General features: G+C 40.1%; 2 protein-coding genes across 9 annotated transcripts in view; one reads left to right on the top strand and one right to left on the bottom strand.

The window, feature by feature from the left end:
• The window catches only part of TRNT1 (tRNA nucleotidyl transferase 1), a 19,990-nt gene extending 9,672 nt beyond the window's left edge, over positions 1 to 10,318 (top strand). For all 7 annotated transcript variants that reach the window (XM_057704837.1, XM_057704839.1, XM_057704841.1 and 4 more), the window contains exons 4-8: positions 120 to 258; positions 4,109 to 4,235; positions 5,491 to 5,684; positions 6,300 to 6,553; positions 6,747 to 10,318. In XM_057704837.1, coding sequence (XP_057560820.1) covers positions 120 to 258; positions 4,109 to 4,235; positions 5,491 to 5,684; positions 6,300 to 6,553; positions 6,747 to 6,995 — 963 coding nt within the window. In that variant the 3' untranslated portion in view covers positions 6,996 to 10,318. The remainder of the gene's footprint in view (positions 1 to 119; positions 259 to 4,108; positions 4,236 to 5,490; positions 5,685 to 6,299; positions 6,554 to 6,746) is intronic.
• Positions 9,072 to 19,830, bottom strand: part of CRBN (cereblon) — a 24,709-nt gene continuing 13,950 nt past the window's right edge. For both annotated transcript variants that reach the window (XM_057704835.1, XM_057704836.1), the window contains exons 6-11: positions 14,470 to 14,532; positions 13,250 to 13,334; positions 12,459 to 12,574; positions 11,897 to 11,961; positions 11,278 to 11,409; positions 9,072 to 9,848 (exon numbers count right to left, since the gene is read on the bottom strand). In XM_057704835.1, coding sequence (XP_057560818.1) covers positions 9,668 to 9,848; positions 11,278 to 11,409; positions 11,897 to 11,961; positions 12,459 to 12,574; positions 13,250 to 13,334; positions 14,470 to 14,532 — 642 coding nt within the window. In that variant the 3' untranslated portion in view covers positions 9,072 to 9,667. The remainder of the gene's footprint in view (positions 9,849 to 11,277; positions 11,410 to 11,896; positions 11,962 to 12,458; positions 12,575 to 13,249; positions 13,335 to 14,469; positions 14,533 to 19,830) is intronic.

The raw sequence follows: 19,830 nt of genomic DNA, 5'->3' as shown, positions 1-19,830 counted from the left end.
TTAAGGTATATGTGCATTAACTGACTTCAGAAAGAAAGAAGTTATATCTATCTGTCAGGACTCACGTGTTTTTTTCAATTCACATTAAAAACTAATTTAAAAAAAACATTTACTTTCAGCTTCATGAAGAAAATTTTGAAATTACTACACTACGGATTGACGTTACCACTGATGGAAGACACGCTGAGGTCGAATTCACAACTGACTGGCAGAAAGATGCTGAACGCAGAGATCTCACTATAAATTCTATGTTTTTAGGTAATGGATGGAGATAATGTTTTAATTCAGTCAATCCAAATGCCTTCTTTTGGAGTGCAACCTGCATTCTGGAAATGCTCTGAAGCTTGAGGGGTTGCATTCGTTTCTTCTAAGAGACGTTAGCCTGTTGGTTAAAGATGACTCTAGAGCCAAGATCCCCGGGTTCCTCTGACGCCGTTGTTCTCTTGCCGTGAAGTGAGGCAGGTGACATTAGCTTCCTCTGCAGGATTGTTGTGAGGATTAACGGAGTTGGTCATGGCGAATGCTTCTTAATCGCATTTAAAAATGTTGGGTTTCAGGTGAGAAGCGCGTGCGCACCGCCCCGCCCCCCCCCCCCCCCCCGCTGTGCCCCGTTTTCCTCTGTCTTTCCTGCCTGCACATCTACCCCTTTCCTCTCTGCTGGTGCCGGAGGTGCACTTGGTCAGCGACTTCACCTCCTCTGTTGCCTGTTGCTCCGTGTATCCAGCGCTACTTCACTGCATTTTAGGAGGCGTCTATACTCAGTCAGAGTTGGTGTGTGAGAGGAAACCTATTTATCACGTCAGCTTTTTGTTCATGAAAGGAGTGAAAATCGTAGTGGGAGTAGATGTGAATGAGGTTAGTGTTCTGTTGCTCAAGTGAAGCATTATTTTTTGTCCTTTAAGTTTTTGACAGGCTCTTCAGGTTTAAGTCTTTGGATTAGAAAAGAGTGACGGAGCATCCACTCCTGGTAACCCGGTTGGTGGCACAGTAATAGGGAAAGGATGAAGCAGTGGGATCCACTGCTTGGGATGGAGAAGGGGGCTGCAGGCCCAGGTGGGATCTCTTGTTATTTACATTAATGCCACAGAACATTTCTAGAGGTTCAGGGCACAGCAGTGCTCATTTGATATGCTTTAGCTCATTTAATTCTCAGAAAGATTCCATCAAGTGGGTATTAAACTCATTCGACAGATGAGGAAACAGACTCAGGGAGATTAAGTAATTGAGCTCCAGTCAGGGAGAGCCTTGATTGGTCTCCAGAGCCTGAGTGATTTATGAGCGAAGGGAGCCCAGCTGCAGGCATGTTTTCTCTCCATTATGGGGTCAAACTCCAGGTGTTAATTTCTTCTTACATCATTTTAGAGTAAACTGCTCCAACTAGTGCAATCTGTGAAAATCGTACAACTAGCTTCTCATGTGCAGACATAACTAAAAGGGAGAAGCTAATATCCTTTTCCAAGATGCTGTTTTATAAAAATAAAAGCTGTTCTTATTGGTACTGCTGTTTTCTACGGTTTGTTGAACCCTCATAAGGTGCCAGCCTCTGTTCTAAGCCCCTCAAATAAATTTAATCTTCCCGCTAACACTATGAAGCAGGTCCTGATATTTAACTGCAGCTGGTAGATTGCAGAATTAGGATTCCAACTTAAGCAGCCTGGCTCCAGAGGTCGTGTCATTAATCACTGCCTTATACCCAGCAACTCAACTTTATTTCTCATTTTTATTCCTCAGTTTTTAAAAGGATATTCAGAGCAAAACAAAGTACGCCCTGATATATACTCAGTAATCCTTACCTTTAACCCATTTTCCCAGCCAGACTTTTTTCAAGCCTTATCAGATAAAACATTCCTGGGTTGGGGGTGGGGGGTGGTTACTTTGCTTCTAAAACCTTTATTTTTCCCTTTTGTCACACTATGTTTTTTTCCTCCAAATTCGATCTTCCCGTAACTGAAAAAGATCTTAGTATTTCCCCATTCTGCAGGGAGTGGAGTCTCTGCACTAAGAGCAGTAACATTAAGAAACAGATACACCACATTTATGTTGTACTTGTAATCATACTTCTGTTTACCTAGTTTGTTGTTTTCATTTCCTGTTATACCTTCTTAAATCTGGAGCCTTATAAATTGGCTAAGTGTCAGAATGCCATATAAACCAAAAGAGCTTGGCAGGTGTGAAGCCGGAGCTTACCAGTGTTGTTGCATTTGGGACAAAGAGCATTCAAGTTCAGGAGAATGAAAACAAGTCATTATTTTTCGTAGGTAGTGGCAGTGCTTCCTTTCTGTGATGCCACAAGGTGACGTCTCTCTGAGGCTCATAGAGCTCCCCATTTGAGTGGTTGAATGCTACCCATGTCTTTGCTTGCAGTGTTTCTCTTTTTCCTTCTCAGTCCCCAGGGTTGACCATCTGTCTCAGTTTGCCTGGGTCTGAGCTATTCCTGAGACGTGATTTTCAGTTTTAAAATCTGGAAAGTCCTGGGATAACTGGGATGAATTGGTCACTTTACTTATACCTGAGGTTTTATGTACCTTATATTAAAATTGTTAGGTTTTTTTCATTTTGTTCAACATATGAGAACGTATTGTGGTAGAAATTCGTTTACAACATTTTGAATGGATATTAGGTTCACATGATTCAGCATTCACTTAGTTTAGAAGGCTGCATGGGGAAGTGTCCCCATCAGATTCAGCATCCCCTGCTCAGAGTGTAATCACACGTGGCTCCCTGCCACGGTGGTACAGATCTGAAAAATGGTTTCTCATAAATTCGCATTTCTTAAGATGAAGGTTGAACATCTTCCTTTTTAAAGAGGCTTTTTATATTTCCTATATACATTTTTAGCTCAGTTTTCTATTTATATGGTCTTTTTTTATTTAAGAGCTTTTTGTAGATTATCAAAATAAGCCGTTTGTCTCTGTGATACCGACCTAACATGTTTTTCCCATTACATCACCTGTCTTATGCTTTGTGTTGCGGATGTTTTTTTGCTATGCAGGGATAGCTGATGTTTTGTGTAGCTGGATTTATTACTAATTTCTTTGAAGGCTCTGGTGTTGTATGTGTTTTGTTTTCTTGGTAGTTATATTTTGAAAGGTCTTACCTATTTCAGGATTATAAAATTTTTTCTATGGTTTGCTATTACTTTTACTACTTAATTTTTCTGGATAGATTTTACTGTTATTTATTTTTTCCAGGTTATTTTGGCGGTTGTTTATTTTCCATTAGTAACTTGGAAATCAGCTTGTTTGACGTCTTGTTGTCTCCGCCTACTTCATACTGGCATGGGTCTTGTCTAGTTTATTGAGTGTGTTGTCTTTTAATTGTTGTTATAAATGCAGCCTTTTATTCCCTTATATCTTCCCATTCGATAGTGGATCTAGAGGAATGCTATTCATGTCTATATTTCAACCTTGTAACTCTTTACTTTCTTAATTGTTACTGTTTGTGGTAGTTTTTAGCTCATTTTCTTAGGTTTTCCAATTTTCTCAGTTTCTTTTAATTTTTTAAAGTGAGGTAGTAATTGAAATACAGCCTTATATTAGTTTAAATATACAATATATTTGTATGCATTAAGAAATGATCACCACAATAAGTCTAGTTAACATCTGACACCATATGTAATTACAGAATTTTATTCCCCTTGTGATGAGAACTTTTAATATCTACTGTCGTATCCACTTCCAGATATGTAATGCTGTATTGTTAACTCTAGGCACCATGCTGTACGCTACCTCCTCAGGGCTTGTTGGCTCTGTAGCTAGGAGTTTGTACCTTCTGACTCCCACGGCATCCTCCCACGGCATCCTCCCACGGCACCCATCCCTGGCCTCAGCCTCTGGCAACCGCCAATCTCTTCTCTATGAGCTTGGTTTTGTTTTTTTGTTTTGTTTTTCTTAGGATTCTGCATAAAAATGAGATCATATGGTATTTTTCTTTCTCTGTCTGGTTTATTTCACTTAGCATTAATACCCGCGAGATCCATCCATGTTGTTGCAAATGGCAAGATTTCATTCTTTTTTATGGCTGAATAATATTCAGTTGTATATGTGCCACTGTTTTCCATTTCTTATTTGCTAATAGTGATTTTTCTTCCCTCTTTCCTAATGAATAGGTTTTGATGGTACTTTATTTGACTACTTTAATGGTTATGAAGATTTAAAAAATAAGAAAGTTAGATTTGTTGGACAAGCTAAACAGAGAATACAAGAAGATTATCTTCGAATTCTAAGATATTTCAGGTAAGGATTTTTATGAACTACATGACTGGTTCAGTTTTGAATATTATTACCAGAGCACAATTCTCATCATGTGAAATGCACAGCAGGTGAATGTATACAAGGGTGACGTCCCACATGTCTGTCTCCAAGAGCCAGGAAACTATGACTTAGGAGGTGATCCTTAGATCCTTCATCTTTTCATTCTCCAAAACATTTATTTGCTCTTTGCTGTGATGGTTTTTTTTAAATAATTCAGCTGTAAGTCTTTTTTCTTCTTGATTGGATATTTTTGCACCGATCATTCATTACGCAGGTACTGAGTGCTTCTCACAAGCCAGCCACTATGCCAGGTGCTTTGAATGGAGTCAGGAGTGAAAGCACGCCTTCGTGCGGCTTCCAGTTTTAGGTGGTCATGGGAAATGTTAGATGCATTGGGAAGGTATGAGATGCACTTGGATGGTTTTGTGGGTAACAATGATTTTTCAACTCTGAACTCTAGCATTTAAAAAAAACTATTGTAATTGGCTCATTTATGTCTACTAATATTAATTTTTCACTGGTTGGGATCACTCAGAACATTATTTGACAGATTCTACTTATTTTGTCAATAAATGCTATTCCTTTAGACTTTAGTGTTTGCAAACTGTCTCTCTTTACAAAGAACAGGACACGGATTGAGGCACAGTCTCAGACATTTAGCCGTTTAATTCTGATCACTAGTGAACTGCATTTTGGAGGTATGAGTGCTGAAAACAGGCACACTTGAATGCTTCCCGTTCTGAGAGTCCATGAAATCCATTCCCATGCCTGCAACGAGATTTGTTTTATGTGACACTCTTAATTAAAAGTACTGATGTGTACAGACAGGCACCTTTGAGGGACTAAGACTGCTCCAGGATGGCACTGCAGTTTTGTTTTAGTGTCTGCACAAGACGGCTCTGGTGTATGCATCCACCATCAGTACCGATTCAGACACCTCTTTTGATGACCGTGCTGACGTTTCAGTCCGTGACTTGAAAGTGCAGCAAGGAGGGGGTTCTGGATCTTGCTGACTTTCAGGAGGTTATTTAGACTTCATTGGATCTCAGGTTTTCACATCGGAGAGAAAAAGAGGTGAAGTACCAGGTGAATTTTCAAGTGCCTCCTAGACCTAATTACTACTGTTGTTTCTGATTAAACAGATGTGTGCGATAGTACCAGTAAAATGAAAAGCAGATTTTTCTAGTGAAACGGCAACATAGAGGTAGTAGTACACTCTGAGACTTTTGCTTTGTAGGTTTTATGGGAAAATTGTAGACACACCTGGTGACCACGATCCTGAAACTTTGGAAGCAATTGCAGAAAATGCAAAAGGCTTGGCTGGAATATCAGGAGAGAGGATTTGGGTGGAACTGAAAAAAATTCTTACTGGTAACCATGTAAATCATTTGATTCACCTCATCTATGACCTTGATGTGGCTCCTTACATAGGTGAGTTCACCTTATAAAATGTTTGCATTTTTGGCAGTGAAACATACGGTTTAGAAATTTCATAAGGGAAAATGGAGTATTTTAAAAGATGGTAAACGTTGAGGTCAGGAGTAGGACAGTGTTCTTCACAGGTAGGGAACAGCTGAAAGACAGCACGTTATGGCAGCACAAAGTAGCCTCTGGAGTCTGGGCATCCTGGGTTTCAGTGAGACTTTGATAAGTGGCAGCTTTGTGACTTGGGTTATTTCCTTACCTGTTAGTTTCTGAATCTAAAAAGGGGTGTGAAAACAATAGCATCTGTCGAATTGCAAGGGCTGAGAGCTTCAGGGAGTTAATACCTGCAGAGCATGGAGAGGACTGACTTACACACAGAAATAGTGCAGTAGGGGTTAGAATTAACGTTCAGAAGCAACAGTGGGATTTTGAGATGTGGGAGAGGACAGCGGCAGGGTACCAGTGGTTCACCTATAAGATGGAGCAGCAGACTGGACCAATACTGAGTCCTGGTGCCTGGGCATTTATGAATACAGAAACAGTGTTTACATAAGGTATGAATTTTTTAAATTAACTTTATCTGCTCTAAAAATGGGGGAAAAAATGTCTCTGTCCTTACAGGCTTACCGGCTAATGCAAGTTTGGAAGAATTTAACAAAGTTAGTAAAAATGTTGAAGGTTTTTCACCGAAGCCAATGACTCTGTTGACCTCACTGTTCAAAGTACAGGATGATGTCACAAAATTGGATCTGAGGTTGAAGATTTCAAAAGAAGAGAAGAATCTTGGTTTATTTATAGTTAAAAACAGGCAAGATTTAATTAAAGCAACAGATAGTTCAGAACCATTGAAACCCTATCAAGACTTCATTATAGATGTAAGTATATCCTAGGCTTGGTCCGAATATAAATCATCTTCACTAACTGTGGGATGAATTTATGAATACTAAGACCCATAACGTATTGTGTGAATTTCATTTATTTTAAATGAAAAATTTCACATTGAGCATTTCTTTAAATGTTAGGGTAAGATCATTAGCAAGTATGGTAATGTGTGATTTTGGCCCTTAGTCTAGAGAATCTGATGCAACTGCTCGTGTGTGTGAACTCCTCAAGTACCAAGGAGAGCACTGTCTTCTGAAGGAGATGCAGCAGTGGTCCATTCCTCCGTTTCCTGTAAGTGGCCATGACATCAGAAAAGTGGGCATTTCTTCCGGAAAAGAAATTGGGGCTCTCTTACAGCAGTTGCGAGAACAGTGGAAGAAAAGTGGTTACCAAATGGAAAAAGATGAACTGCTAAGTTACATAAAGAAGACCTAAAATTGATGAGAGCTGGCTACTAAAAAGCAGAACATTTTTGGTAAGACTAGTTTTTCTCCCCTGCCCCTTAGTGAGATTTGAGAGAATCGAATAAAAGCCAGTTTTGAGGATCTCTTCCGAAGAAGAAAGGTCTTATTTTGTGGAATAGAATTATATTTCAGGCACCAAACTAAAGTCTACCTCCTCTTAATTTGATTTATATAACTGAACCTTGTCATTCTTTGGGAAGAGTTCCTACTGAGAAAAAAGTACAGTTGGCTTCGCTTAATCTGTCTAGGCTTTTTTTTTTTAAAAGTGGGTTTTTCGGTTTGGTTTGTTTTCTCATGGGGCAGTAGTATTAAGAGTGATCCTAAGAAGTGGTAACTGTCTTGAAAAAAAAAAGTTTCTTAGTATTTGCAACGGCAATCACGGGCTTGATTTTTCTACAATGACTGTGTAACAAGTGTCAGCTTTTATGTAAATTCCGGAATAAACTTGTGCTTGAAAATAGTTGGCAAATTTGCATCAAATGATCATATATAAAGTGTGCAGCCCAGATGTGTGCCAGGTGGCTGTCATTCCTACATCCAGGACTTGTCCTAGGGAGCTGGAGTTTTAGTATGTAGTTGATACTTAACTTCCTGCTAAGCCAGGAAAGAGTAGCTTGAGGGTTACTCTCGAGCCTGTTGGTTAATGAAGATGGCCTTTGGAATTGGGAGATGACAGTATACATCAGGTGCCATCCAGACGTAGTGACAGTACCCCTGTGGCTTTAAATTAAAGGTTATGGCCTCCACATTTGCTCTTTAAAGATGTGAGGCCAGATGCTTTCAGTAGGTGAAGAGGCGTATGGCGTGAAGTGTTGTTTATTTCAGCGGCTGAATTCTGACATTTTATAATTGATCTTCGTGTCTGTGTAGCCAGACACGGCATCTTTGTGCGCTGTGGGCAGATAAGTTTTGGACCTTGATAAAAGAGTTTTGAAAAGCAGATTGCTATTAAAGCCCAGCTAAGAGGAAGCGTGACACTCCGTATAAAGGCTATGTTGCAAGAAAGGGAACATCAGAAACGACTGCACCCAGGTCAGTAACTAAATGTGTTATAAAATAACCCACTGAAATATTTACTGTGAAGATAGATATTTGGACTCAACAGTATAGAATTCCTACTAAGCTATGCAGTATGCAGATTTAGCTATTTGAGGTCTGGTTCTGTCATATATTAAAAAAAAACTTTAAAATAGTAGTATGCATGGTTTTATATGCCAGAAAATTTTATTTGCAAGTGTCAATATAGAACATTCTGAGATTACACTTCTCAGGGGGCAAATGTAAACACAGTGCCCCCTCCCTACCGCTGGGTGAGGTGTGAAGAGATGTGCCATGCTCCTGAGAAGCACTCCGTGGAACCCCTTTAGAGGAAGTTTAGTTCCGTAGGAGACTCTATGAACAAAGAGTCGAGTCATAAAAATTATTGGTCGTAGTAACGGTTAGCCATTATTGAATACAGGAGGAGCAGATGCTAAAGAATCGACAGCATTCTGGAGGTGCTTTTCATTTACTCTCTTTACATAAATATGCAACATGATACTCAATTGAGGTTTCCAGCCTAGGCAGTCAAAACCATTGCATATTTGGATAAAGAAAATATCAATTAAAACATAAGATATTTAAACAGTCCGTTTTGGGCCGCATACATTGTACCTGATTAGCCGAACTTTTCCCAGTGAATTATGTAAAGCAGTGAAGGAATATCAAAATTACACCAATGTGAAAGGCTCCAAGAAACCCCTTGAATGTATAAGCAAAGAGGTAGGTGGCAAATCAGTCTGTCTAGAACTTTAAGAATTATTTCTTAAACTACCTGCTGATGAGTAGATATTTACATTATTTAAACAAAGAACATGTTTAGTTTTGCTCTTAGTTTACTTACAGAGTTTCTTCAATTTACAGTGAGCAAAACAGCCTCTAAGATACATCATCACGTCTAGCCTGTAGGAAGGGGATGTATTTTAGCATCTATGCTCCACAGTAGCCTAGGGTCAAATTAAACTTTGGAACAGAATAACCAAACACTGAGCAAATACACAAAATACTATTTTCACTAACAAACATGTTAGGAAACGAAAACTTTTATTTGGGGGCTCAAACTGCGTATTATAACTCTTCAGTATTTTCAAAATGTACAAATCACTAGCTCAGAGAAACTAAAGGAGATCAAAAGGAACAAAGCCCTTTTAGAAATAACACATCGCCTTGCCTCTTTCAAAAAGGAACAGTAAGTACTAGTGCTTGGCACTCTAGGCTTTTGGAACTTCCGCCAGTCGGAACACTGATACAAACATGCCATTCTGTTCCATGGATCAGGATCAAAGGAGGGACCCTCACAGTATAGGAATTTAAGGTACGTTTGTGCAGGAGGCATGCTCACCAGTTTCACAGATGTCTTCACGTCCTATCAGCTGCCACAGGATAACAGCACCCAGCTCCTAGAGTAGATATTCTAGACTGCGTCTCATCTTCTTCAATAAGTATATTTTAGTTTAAATCGTTACATACTGTTTGACTAACAAACTGCCACCTTCCCTGTAATGTTGCTTTTTACTTAGATATGCATCAAAAGCAATAATCTCCGAAGCAGATCTGATGTTAGAATACCGATTTGTTAAGTTATCTTATCCCTACTGTATTCGTTTATAAGCAGAGTATTACTTTGTCTGGGCTTATGTCATCTTCGGTGTCTGGGATGGTGGGCAACAGAGCAGATCGAGTCAACCCCCAGAATTTTTGAGGTGACATGTCTTTTTTGGTGGCTGTGAATTTCCATCCAATATGGCTTGCACAGATCCTGCACTGGGCAATGGTCCAGGCATACCTACAAGATTAAGGAAAGGTATCAGCTAAAGCTGTGTGTCCCAGTCTGTCGTCATATAAACCTGTTAGCAAGTCACAGCTTAGAGCTGTATTCTAAGGATGGGGAAGGAGAAATACTCTGCGTTTGGAGTCATACAGTTACGTGAAGCAAACCTCACAAAGACATTTTCTGATGTGCATGGTCCATCATGGTAATGCATCAGTCTTTATATACACACGTGACTAGATTGTGCTCGTAAGCTGTGCTTACATTTTTTCTCCAATGCCAAGAGAGAAGAAAAGAATAATCTTATTAATACAGAGTTCTTTATACAAATTGCTGGTTGCCAGGACTCCATCGGAAAACTGCATCTGCATTTTCTTTGTTGTGCTGTATTGTAGTCAAGGTACAAAACAGCAGCCACCTGTAGAAATACGCACTTTTGTGTGAGTTGAAAGCTAGGGATGGGGGAGGTAAGGGTTTTTCTCATATAAATAAAATGTAAGGACTACTCTTCTAAAATAAGGATGATTTTTTGTCAGATAATTTAAACGAAAATACAAGCCATGGCATTACCGGAAAAAAACCCCAAACCAACCAAAAGCCCAAACTAGGTAATGGTACTTTTTCCCTGCGTATATCCCACAGTTAGTATCTATGTTCACAGGTTCATTCCAGTTTTAGTCCTTAAGAAGGAGATCAAAGAGGACTGGAACAATCCCAGTGCCATGGTTCTAGGTCCAGAATACCAAGTGTAATCACTAATCGGCTTGCCTTTTTCAAAATAAAAAGGCTGAGCCGGCATTTGGACAAATAGGGTTCTTGAAGACAATATGGCTGAAGAAAGCTAACAGGTTCTCAGGTGGTGCTGTTGGTCCCACAGTCATACTTTGAAGGGCACTAGACTAAAGCCCAGAAAAAAGGCAACACATGCAAACGAGAAGAAAAGCAAGATTCAGCGGTTCCTGCATGTTTCGTGTCTGCCACTTGCACTCTTGTTACGTAGTACAGAACATGGTACAGAGACACAGCTGACCCTTGACCAACACAGGGGCTAATCTGCCTGTAACTTCTAGCCGGCCCTCGCGCGTCTAAGTGGACGCGAGCACTTCAGGCCCGTGTTGTTCAAGGGTCAGCTGTAATTCTGCTGGGTCTTAAAACAGTTGATTTTCAGAATAAGCTGACAGGAAAATGAAATGAGCGCAGATTAACTGCATGGTTACTTTGAGAGGAAGAGCAGTTGCCACCTCCTTCCTGACATTATATTCAGTGAGGCTGTGCAAGAAGAGTTTCTTCTAGCCCTTCATCAAATGAAGAACGTTTAAAAAGAATTATTCACCTCATCATCTATTTCGGATTATAATTCTAGCAACTCTGCTTAGAACTCTGGATTTTACTGCCCAGTTAAGGCAAAACCAAAAAAAAAAAAAGGTGACCGCCACTCCATTACCCAGGAAACCAGCTGTGATCTGTAGACGGCCGGCCGATCAGATTCAAGTTGCTAGCCTTATACACGGTAAGCGTCTCATGCACGTATCCGTGAGGATTCACGTAAGCTGCCATCGGCCCACATAAGGATAAACTAAAATAGAGAATCAGGACACAGGATACGTCAGAATGGGAGGAAAGAGAATTTTCAGCCACTATTATATCCCACAGGATCCGTACATATTCAGATGCATGTCCTCCTTTATCTTTTACTCTATGTGGTGAAACTGATATTTGAGTGATATATAATGCCTGAGGCATTCCTGCTAGGTCGTTAAGTACTAAGAAGATATCCTATAGTAGATAGATTTTCAGTAAGGGGGGGGATTGCTCAGCTGTTCTACTTGGCCATGCTCATCAGCAGTGAACAACCCCATACACATCCACTGTCGTCCTGGGTACGCATTCAGGAAAACTGTCCTACCCAACACTGAGTTAATCCCCCCTATTTCACTTGCTGAGTATTTGTAATTTAATGGAGGGAAATACATGGAGAACAGAAATACAGTCTTGCCTGTAATTCTGTTACGGAAGCTGGGAAAATGTATTCAGATGTACTAAAAATGTAATAAAGATCTCACCTGAATATTTCATTTTTGGTTGTTATTTCTGTTTCTTGACATTGCTTACAGCAAAGAGATGTACACTAAAATATTTAAGAGAAAATTAGTGGGGAGAATGCTCCAAGGTGTTGAAAATATCATACTTTCCTTCCAACCATTCAAAACCACAGTTCTAAAGACTGGACGAGAAAAGCACAATCAGACCTGACACATTCACTCACAAAACTAATGACCTTCAAGGATAAACAGTAACATATATATATATATATATACACACACACACACACACCGCCCCCCCAGATGTTCCATGTTGAAATCAAATGTTTTCTAAATGAGGATCACGTAAAGGTGTATACTCATATTTGAGGAAAAACAATTTGAATTTCTCTCTTATGATCCCAAGTGAAATATGTAAATAATCCTTGAAAATAGTTTCCATGCAACCCATGATGGACAGCTGGTCCTCTAATTCCACGACTACATGAATGGACCCTACAGATGGCTCTGTTGGTCCCAACAGCGCACCCTCGCTCTCCAGACTGACTGAATGTGGGCATCCAAACGTACTCACTGTACTCACTTTATTCATAATGTCTAGTTCACAGCGAAGTCGTTGGATTGCACTACCAATTTTAAGGAGCTGAATTCTTAATACATCATCAATAGGAAGACAAGCAGCTACTCTGTAAGAAAAATCTTAAAGACATGGTGGGTTTTTCAAGCTTTAAACATACGAAGCAGAAAAGTATCAGATGACTTATGAATGCGATAACATCCTTTTGAAATAAACCCTTCTCTATAGCATTCCTAAAGAGAGCGTTTCACACACATTATAAACAATACTGGAATGTATCAGGTCTCAAGTATATACTCTTAGGACGTTCTAAAACACAACTTCTTTCCCCATACTTCTTTTCCTAAATGTCATCTTTTAAATTAAACATGAAATCAAACCCATGTTAGAGTAAGTCACTTATTTGCTAGGAGACTAGAAAAAGAGCTAAACTGTATCTAAGTAACAGATATGTAAATAAGCTAATAAATAAGTCCTGCAACTGTGGTCACTTTTAAAGGCACCTTGAAGACCAGGGAAAAGAGAGTGTTTACACTCAGATAGTGTTTCTGGATGCAGGCCATTTATTGCAACTTGAACCTTTTATGAAAACCTTGCGTAAAGTAGGGCGTGCTCAGAGAATTTAAGACCTTTGTTGCAATGAACTGAAGACTTTTTTTACATTGCTCAAAGCAAAAGAAATGTGTATGCTTTTCAGAATACTAAATTAAAAAATTTGGGGGGGTCTCATTAAACAGAAAACATATGTCTTTTAGTAAGACAACAGAGGGCACAGGAAGCAAACTGATTTCTTGTACCTATTGGATTTGAAGGAAGCGAGTCCTCTTTCAGATTTTCATCCCATTCACGTAGCTGTTTCTTGATTCTATCCATTAAGGTTTCCTTGTTTGAAACAAAAGTAGCCTTAGTAAGGTTCACAGACTTTTTTACACTTTACTGTCAGCTTTGCAACTCAATAAACCTAATACAGTAGTAGCAATTTAAGGCGTCACTACCTAGTAAAATTCCTGATTTAAACATGTCTTCTCTTACACGGAAAGGCTGGAAGCCCCAGCTTCGCCCAGCACTAGGCTGGCTTTCCAGGCCTCTCCTCTCACGCTCTGGGGACCTCAGGGGCCTCTCTCCTCCCTCTTTCTAGGAAGCCTTTTCTGTTGGTCCCTGTAAGCTGCAGTTGCCCTTGCTGCCTACACACCTTGCTGGGCACCTGCTGACCACACAAGATGCTATCTTTTCACAAGCGGACACAAAAAAATACTTTTGTCTGTTGTGTATTTGTAATGGCTCAAAAGCTGCTGAAGGGCAGCGTGAACTGTAGTTTCTTTTACTGTTGCCCAGGTGGTAAGTGCTCACAACCTACTGGTCTGGTTTAGGTTGCCCAGGGCTCCAGATCTGTGGGCAGGCCGAGTTCCTAAGGGAAAGACTAATGTTTGTTGAACATCTGCTACATTCCAAAGACGATAACTACCATTATCCCCATTTTATAGGTATTCAAGTTCTGCCCCACACCACAGAAAAAGTAACTGAAATCAGGCTTTGAACACAGTCTTGTTCAAAACTCAGATTCTCTGAACTATCCCAACAGTCTCTTAATGAATTTTGCAAGATGTCATGATGCCCAATAAAAAAATCTGAGCTGCAAAAACACTGGTGGATACATTAGTTAGTATACTAGGGATCGGGAAACAAGCTGATACACTTGTTTAGGAAAAAAAAACACTGTTAAAGGAAGTTATATTTAGAACAATAATTATCACTTGGCTCAACAAAATTTCAAAGGCTTACTAAACCTTAAAATGCCTCAATATCTTGTCCTGAAGTTAGAAGCCACTATAAATGGAGGGAAAACTAAAAACCTACAAATTAAAAGCCAAATCTACCCAACAGTATGATTCCCGCCTATTCCACTTAAGTGTACCGAATGACGTTAGTTCCAAACATAAAATACCACCGGGTATGAAAGCCTATGTCGTAATTAAGGGTCATGAGAACAAAACATAGTTTAAGATAAGTTACTTACAGCATCATATAAGGAATACAGCCAGCGAGGCCATGAAGTCAAATTCGCACAATGAAACTTTCTCTGAAAACAGGAAAAAAAAAAAAGTCACTGAACACCACAGAATCAAGATCTTACGGTAGAAAGAACTGCATTTAAAAAATGATCTTGGCCTAGGAAGACTTTCTAATCTCAAAAAGATGAAAAAGTTTGCAGATAATCCCGTAATAATTGACTAGCTATTATATTTGACAATGCTGTTTTTCCCTGAATTTCTGCAGAATTTCAATACAACAGAATTCCTTGAGAAGACTCTGCACCTGACCAAAGAACATACAGAACATAAATGATCATATTTCCTCAATAAAACCTACATAAGTACAAACGTTTGTAACTTTGTACATCAGCTGTTAACTGACAAAAGATACGAGGTACAGGCAATCAGAAAGGGCTACCAGAGCGGAACAAGAAAGGCAAGATGACCGTCAACAAAATAAACAGGAAATCTGGTGCTTGCACCTGTGAGACCAAATGAGCGGGTGCGAGATGGGGAACGTGGGTACACAGCACATGCAGAGTGGACCTGGGGGTCTCAGTTGATGGTTAACAACTAACCACTGTGCTGCAGAGCTCACCCCCTACTCCCCCCACAATCTTAGTCTAGTCCTATTAGGAGACGACTAGACTCTAAAAGGAGACAGTAATGTTACTCTTCTGTGATGGTTAGAAATGGGAACTTTCACTGTCAGGGGCCAGGAGGCTGAAGATAAGGTCTAGAGTTTACATCACGGATGTCTGGTTTGGAGCTGCCTCTCAAGAGGATGTGATACCTGTTTACGAATAATTTAGAAAGTGCTACGTGGATGAGGACAGACCTGCTCTGAAAGGCTCTGGGCTACGGCTCATACCAAAGGATTCTCATTAAAGAAGAATATGTGGCTCCAGATAATTCTTACATCTGAAGCTACCCGAAGATGTTCTGGGACGGCCTGCGAGCACATGCTCAGGGAGTGATTTGAGCCTGAGGTGTCAGACGATAACACTGTAATCAGTTTACTTTTAAGACCAAAACCTAATGCTAATAAGGATTTTTGTCACAGTCCAGTTACATAATAAAAAAACGCTACTAACAGCCCATCAGGTAACGGAACATTCAGTACTAATAATGGCAACCACTTTACACGTCTTAAGGTTGGCAGTGTTATCACCCCCATTTTAAAGGTAAGGAAACAGGCACAGGAGGATGCTTCCCCAAGGTCACAGCTGGTAAATGGGGACTGGCTAGGATGCACATTCAGGGGGTGTGACTCTAACCCTTATTTATTCAACAAATATTATGAGCACCTAGTATGCATCTGGCATTATTTTTATGCATTTGGTGTATACCAATGATGAAAACCACACAAGAGACTAAAATCATTGCCTTGTGGAGCTTAGTGGGGAGAAGCTTACCTTCTAGAGGTATACTTAGCAGGATGAAATGACAAGGATCCAATGAAGTTTCCGTTTGGATGACTGACACACTCTGAATTCAGTCACTAACATATACTTTACATATCAAAATGATCACTTTTGTAACACAAAAGCATGTAATTTTCTTTGGCACCCACAGCAAGATAAAAACAAATTTATTTCCATATAAACGTTACTTCTCACTATACTGTACAGAGAACAGTATGTGAACGGCAAGGCCCTGGGTCAGCGTCATGGCCACCCACTCTGCCACCACCAGGCTCTGTGAATGTGAACAAGCTGCAGACTTGGGTCTCTGTTGCCTACTTTTCAAAGTGAGACAGCCTCTAAAATTCTTTATCAGGATCACTCTGACAGATTCTACAGTTCTGTTTACAAATCGGTTCAATATGCTTACTACACCCTTAATATCTGACCCTTTATAGAGTCAACTGCACAAACTGAAGAGAAGTAAACCAGAAAAGATTAGCTAGCTTTTACTGAACTGCCAAAATTTAGGCCACTTCAATATCCTCAAATTTAAGAGTTCCATTGTGATTTCTGGCACAACAGGAAAGGCCCGTCTTATATCTGGGTAATACTGATGGGAAGTCCTAGCAATTTATGGGCATTCTTCAAGTACACCAACACCATGATTTACTTCCTAAAAGGGCTATACTTCAAGAAGATCTTAATACTAGCCAAAAAGTCAGGTGCTTAAAAGTGACCAATGACTGATTCTCCTGGGAAATAGTATTCGTTCTGGGAGCAGGATTTACTACTGAAAGCAAGCAGAAAGGCCCTTCAAATGAATCTCTGTCACCGGGAGGTAATCCATCACATTTTTCCATTCTTAAGCCTCATAACTATAGCTTCAGCTTTGTCTCCCAACAATGCAGAATGTTCAAAAACTGTGAAACTCCACTTAAATAGTTCTTTGAAGTGCAATGAAATTGGAAAAGTACTGTGAAAGGCTGGGCGTGAACAGGAAATTGTTACCACAGGTTTACATAGTGACCAACAGTGATCATTTGTTGTATTAAGAGCCACACAATAAGCAATGTAAAGGATAAAAATAATTTATCCAAGTAACTTAAAAGTCACAAGTTTTTGTCTCCTTCTGTCATGTATCAAATCCTACTTGCTTATAAGAACTGGAAGAGAATGGTGAGCTTTTTCTTGATCCCGAGGCTTATAAGGTCATAATGGCAGATACACAACTACAAGCTTAAGATGTGCGCTGGGCACATCACTCCTCTGTTTGAGGAAGTTCCTGACTACACACAGCCTACGAGTTCAAGACTTTTCTTCTCTTTGACATAAAGAGAGACAACAAATGCCACTGCTCTTACTGCTACTCTTATTCTTCTGGAACAAGGTAAAAACAGATGCTAACATTCATATGGAAAAGTTAATACACAGTAGTAGCCAAACAAACCCTGAAGAGAGAAGGGCAGTGAGGGGTTACTGCTCATATTTTTACTTACAAAATTATAAACTGTCAACACTTTTCACTGTATCCTGGTGGGGCTTACACAGACTGATCAGAGAGCAGAAGAAAGAGAAGATAAAAAACATGAATCGTGTCTGTCATCAAGGCAGCACCTCAGTGAAGGAAAATAAGAGCCTTTCAGAAAATGGTCAGAGGACAGTGGGGAGCTACCTGGACAAAGGAGCGCTGAGATCAACCAAGATAAACTACACATGGACCAAAGCTTACATTCTAATGTCATTAAAGACAATGAAATCAAAAGTAAAAGAGTACATGTTTTACTTTTATTAAAGAATGAAGACTCCTTTGCACAGGGAAGTCTTTCTAGCTATGAATCAGAATACAGAAGTATTAAAAAAGAAAAAAAAAAAGAAATTCAACTACGTATGACAGCACGCGAAAATCAAAATTGAAAGACAAAACCAACGAACTAAAGAAGATGTTTGGAACTTATCACGGACAAAGGGATAAGTGTCCCAATGTGTACAGAACTCCTAGCAATCAACAAAGGGCAAAGACTACAATTCCAACTAGAACAACTATGACTTGCTCTCAAACACAAAATGTCACACCTCATTCATACTCAGAGAAATTCCAATTAAACCTCTAACAAGATACTGTACTTCACTTATGAGATCAGTGAAAATTAAGCTGGATACTGTAAAGCCCTGGTGAAACACTGACAATCAGAGTAGACAGGAACAACCTCCTTAGTGAGGTACTTTGAAAACACCTGTCCATATTACAAATGCAGCTGCCCTGACGCCCAGTAACCCCACTTCTCAAAATCTGCCCTATATACTTACCTGTATGAAAGGTCACTTGTACGCAGTACTTAGTGCAGGTCTGTCATCCAGAGGGGACTGACTATACACAGTGCATCCATGCAGAAAACACTGTGCAGCTTTCAAAAGAAGGAAGGAGTGCTCCAAAAACGAATACCGAAGCATCTCCCACACTCTTAAGAGAGCACAGGTGCAGGACAGAATGGATCCTTTTACATAAGAAAGAGAAAATAAATAAGAACATCTATCTGTATTTCCCTAAAGAAACTCTGAAAGAAGACAGAGAAGCTAACCTGTGAGCTCCTGTTTGAGGGCCCCATCCTTCTGAGTTAATGGTCAGCTCCTCCCTGTTCCTTATGAGACGCAGGAGAAACCCCGGCTTATAAGTTTAGCAGAGACCGGAAAGATAAACTTCAATCACTTTCTTAATATGCGCCCACGTGTGATTTCTTTTTACACTTCATACCCAACTCTTTTCGGATTAACACAGAAGGGCTTTACAAACGAACAAGTACTTAGAAACATTTACACTGTACTCCAAGTAGGTGAAACACCGCTTTCCTCACTTTGAGAGAATCCTGCTACAGTAAACCCAGCGAAGAGAGAAAGGCACTGTGATCAGAAAGGAAATAAGTAAACATGAATTTCAAAAATCGAATCACTGAATGAGGAAGGTTTCCAGATAGAAGTGGGTTTGAAAGAGTGTTTCCTGATTATAGTGGCCTAACTCCTTAATCATTAGGGACATCTTCTCCAATGTGCCCTTGTCGGAATCGAAGACAACAGAAGAGTAAATAAGTGTGTCATTTGGATTGTTTCGTTTTCCATGGCAAATGTTAAGAGTGGTGTGCACAGAGTTTCAAGGTTAACTGAATACATGTCAGGAGTAGACCCTTTAAGTATCTTCTCTGGTGGAAAAGTGTGTGGCAATCTGATTAGTGTGAGTTAGCTTAAGAATTGACTAAGCCCAGTCTGGCCCAGTGAAACACTCCTGGGACTCAAAAATGCACAAGTCAGATGTGAATAAACTCTGAAGAGAGGGCTGACTTGAGCCCCAGATCTGCCCGAAGACAAACGTTGTGACGCGAGTTTCTGTCCAGCTACAGGTGCTGCAGGACAACCCACTGAGACGGGACCAGGGCCTGTAGAATTCCCACAGCTGCCATCCACCATCTGCCATCCCTTCCCTGCGCTCCACTCCACACTGTGATGCCGGCAGAATGGCTCTAAGTGGTCTCTCTAAAGTAGGACAGAGTCTGTAGGGCACCTGGAGTCCAAAATAGACAGCTAGCAATGTTTCTTGGCCTAGTGATCTAGATCCAAATTTCAGAACCTAAGAAGCTCTACTCAAAGTTTAAGCAAGGGAACCCCCTGAACGATCTGAAAAATACACAGGATGAAGGCATTTCTATCTCTGAAAACCTTTTATGTCTCTCTCACTCCGTAGTACATTCTGTTTAGTTCCTTGCAATTCTGAATATGTAGATAACTGAGGGCTAATATTTGAAAGTGCAGAATTACTGGAGAAATAAGAACAGGGAAAGGTCAGAGGATCTGGTTCCAAACAAATACATGCTTCCCTGGCCTTTGCATGTCTGTCCTTCCTTGCTCTTGGTGAGTCAGTGACAACCCAGCTGCAAAGGTCTAATTCTG

The sequence above is a fragment of the Hippopotamus amphibius genome, chromosome 13 (assembly GCF_030028045.1).
Source record: "Hippopotamus amphibius kiboko isolate mHipAmp2 chromosome 13, mHipAmp2.hap2, whole genome shotgun sequence".
NCBI lineage: Eukaryota > Metazoa > Chordata > Mammalia > Artiodactyla > Hippopotamidae > Hippopotamus > Hippopotamus amphibius.
This window is presented reverse-complemented; position numbering and strand designations above follow the sequence as displayed.